The sequence below is a fragment of the Cucurbita pepo genome, chromosome 16, assembly GCF_057944985.1.
Source record: "Cucurbita pepo subsp. pepo isolate OVF chromosome 16, ASM5794498v1, whole genome shotgun sequence".
NCBI lineage: Eukaryota > Viridiplantae > Streptophyta > Magnoliopsida > Cucurbitales > Cucurbitaceae > Cucurbita > Cucurbita pepo.
The window spans coordinates 4582569-4584113 of NC_141813.1; the positions used below are offsets into that span (position 1 = coordinate 4582569).

General features: G+C 43.4%; 1 protein-coding gene across 1 annotated transcript; it reads left to right on the forward strand.

Moving 5' to 3' along the window:
* The first annotated feature begins 237 nt into the window (after positions 1-237).
* On the forward strand, positions 238-927 carry LOC147788778 (uncharacterized). The gene has a single exon (XM_087118750.1). The coding sequence runs from the start codon at positions 238-240 to the stop codon at positions 925-927; it is 690 nt and encodes a 229-aa protein (XP_086974876.1).
* Positions 928-1545: the final 618 nt, after the last annotated feature.

Consider the following 1545-nt stretch of genomic DNA (forward strand, 5'->3'; position numbering starts at 1 on the left):
TGTGTAATAGAAAAAGGCTTTTGAGAATTCTTTATCTCCTTGTCTCTCCCCTCTCGACACCCCCTTCACAGTTTCGTGAGAGTTATCTAAACGGGTTAGTTTCAAAGCGAGCGTCTATTTTCTACAAGTTGGTATAGGAGCGGCTTTTAATTTCAACAAATTGGTATCAGAGCAAATTTACATTCAACAAATTGGTATCAGAGCAAATTTATTTTCTACAAATTGGTATCAGAGCCGATGGCAAACATGATGGGACAAATGCCGCTACCACGATTGACGAAGACAAACTACAAGAATTGGAGCATCCAAATGAAAGCTCTTCTCGGTTCACAAGACGCATGGGAGGTGGTCGAAGAAGGTTTCGAAGAAACGAAGGATACTACAGGTTATACGGCAGCGCAAAACAAGGCGCTAAAGGAAGCACGATCAAAGGATAAGGCAGCATTATACATGTTATTCCGAGCTGTTGACGAGTCGGCCTTTGAGAAGATTGCAAGGGCAACTACTTCAAAAGAAGCGTGGGACACTCTAGAAAAGGTGTTAAAAGAAACCGACCGAGTCAAGCAGGTGCGTCTCCAGACTCTGCGTGGCGAGTTGGAGAGCATGAAGATGAAGGAGTCAGAAAATGTATCTGACTATATTATACGTGTACAGACCGTGGCGAATCAGCTAAATCGAAATGGAGAAATGTTACCAGAGACGTGGATTGTGGAGAAAATCTTGAGGTCGTTAACAGACAACTTCCAGAATTTCGTATGTGTAATAGAAGAGTCGAAGGACCTGACAAAGTTCACAGTCAATGAGCTTGCTGGTTCTCTCGAGGCGCACGAGCAACGCAAGAAAAAGAAGGAGGAACCACTCGATCAAGCGCTTCAGACGAAGGCATCGATAAAGGATGAAAAGGCACTCTACTCACAAAATTTTTGAGGTAGAGGTCGTGGAAGCCGCGAGAATGGTCGAGGAGGCAACAGTTACGAAGAAATCAATAATGAGAAGAGACTGTCAAGCCAAGCAAATTGGCGTGGAAGAAGACGCAGTCGAGGAAGAGGTGGTCGATCAAACATTCAGTGCTATAAATGACTGCCTGCTACACCTGAAGGATGGTGTGATGGGGTCAATCCAAGATGTCTATTACGTACCAGACCTCAAGACCAACATATTGAGTATGGGGAAACTCACAGAAAACAGTTACTCGATATTCCTAAAGGACCGCCTGCTACACCTGAAGGATAAGGAAGAGAATTTGGTTGCTCGAGTCGAGATAAGAAGAAATCGAATGTACAAATTGAACTTAAGAAGCATGCGAGAAAAGTGTTTGAGAGTTGATGTAGAAGACAAGGCATCACTCTAGCACCTCTGTTTTGATCACCTACATCATGACGGCCTAAAGGAGTTAGCGAAGAAGAATATGGTACATGGGCTACCAAACATGGACTTTAAAGGAAAATTTTGGGAAGAATGTGTGCTCAGCAAGCATGCGAGAACCTCAATTCAAAAGAAGGCTGAATTTTCGGCTAAACTGATGGTGTTAATATAACACATGCA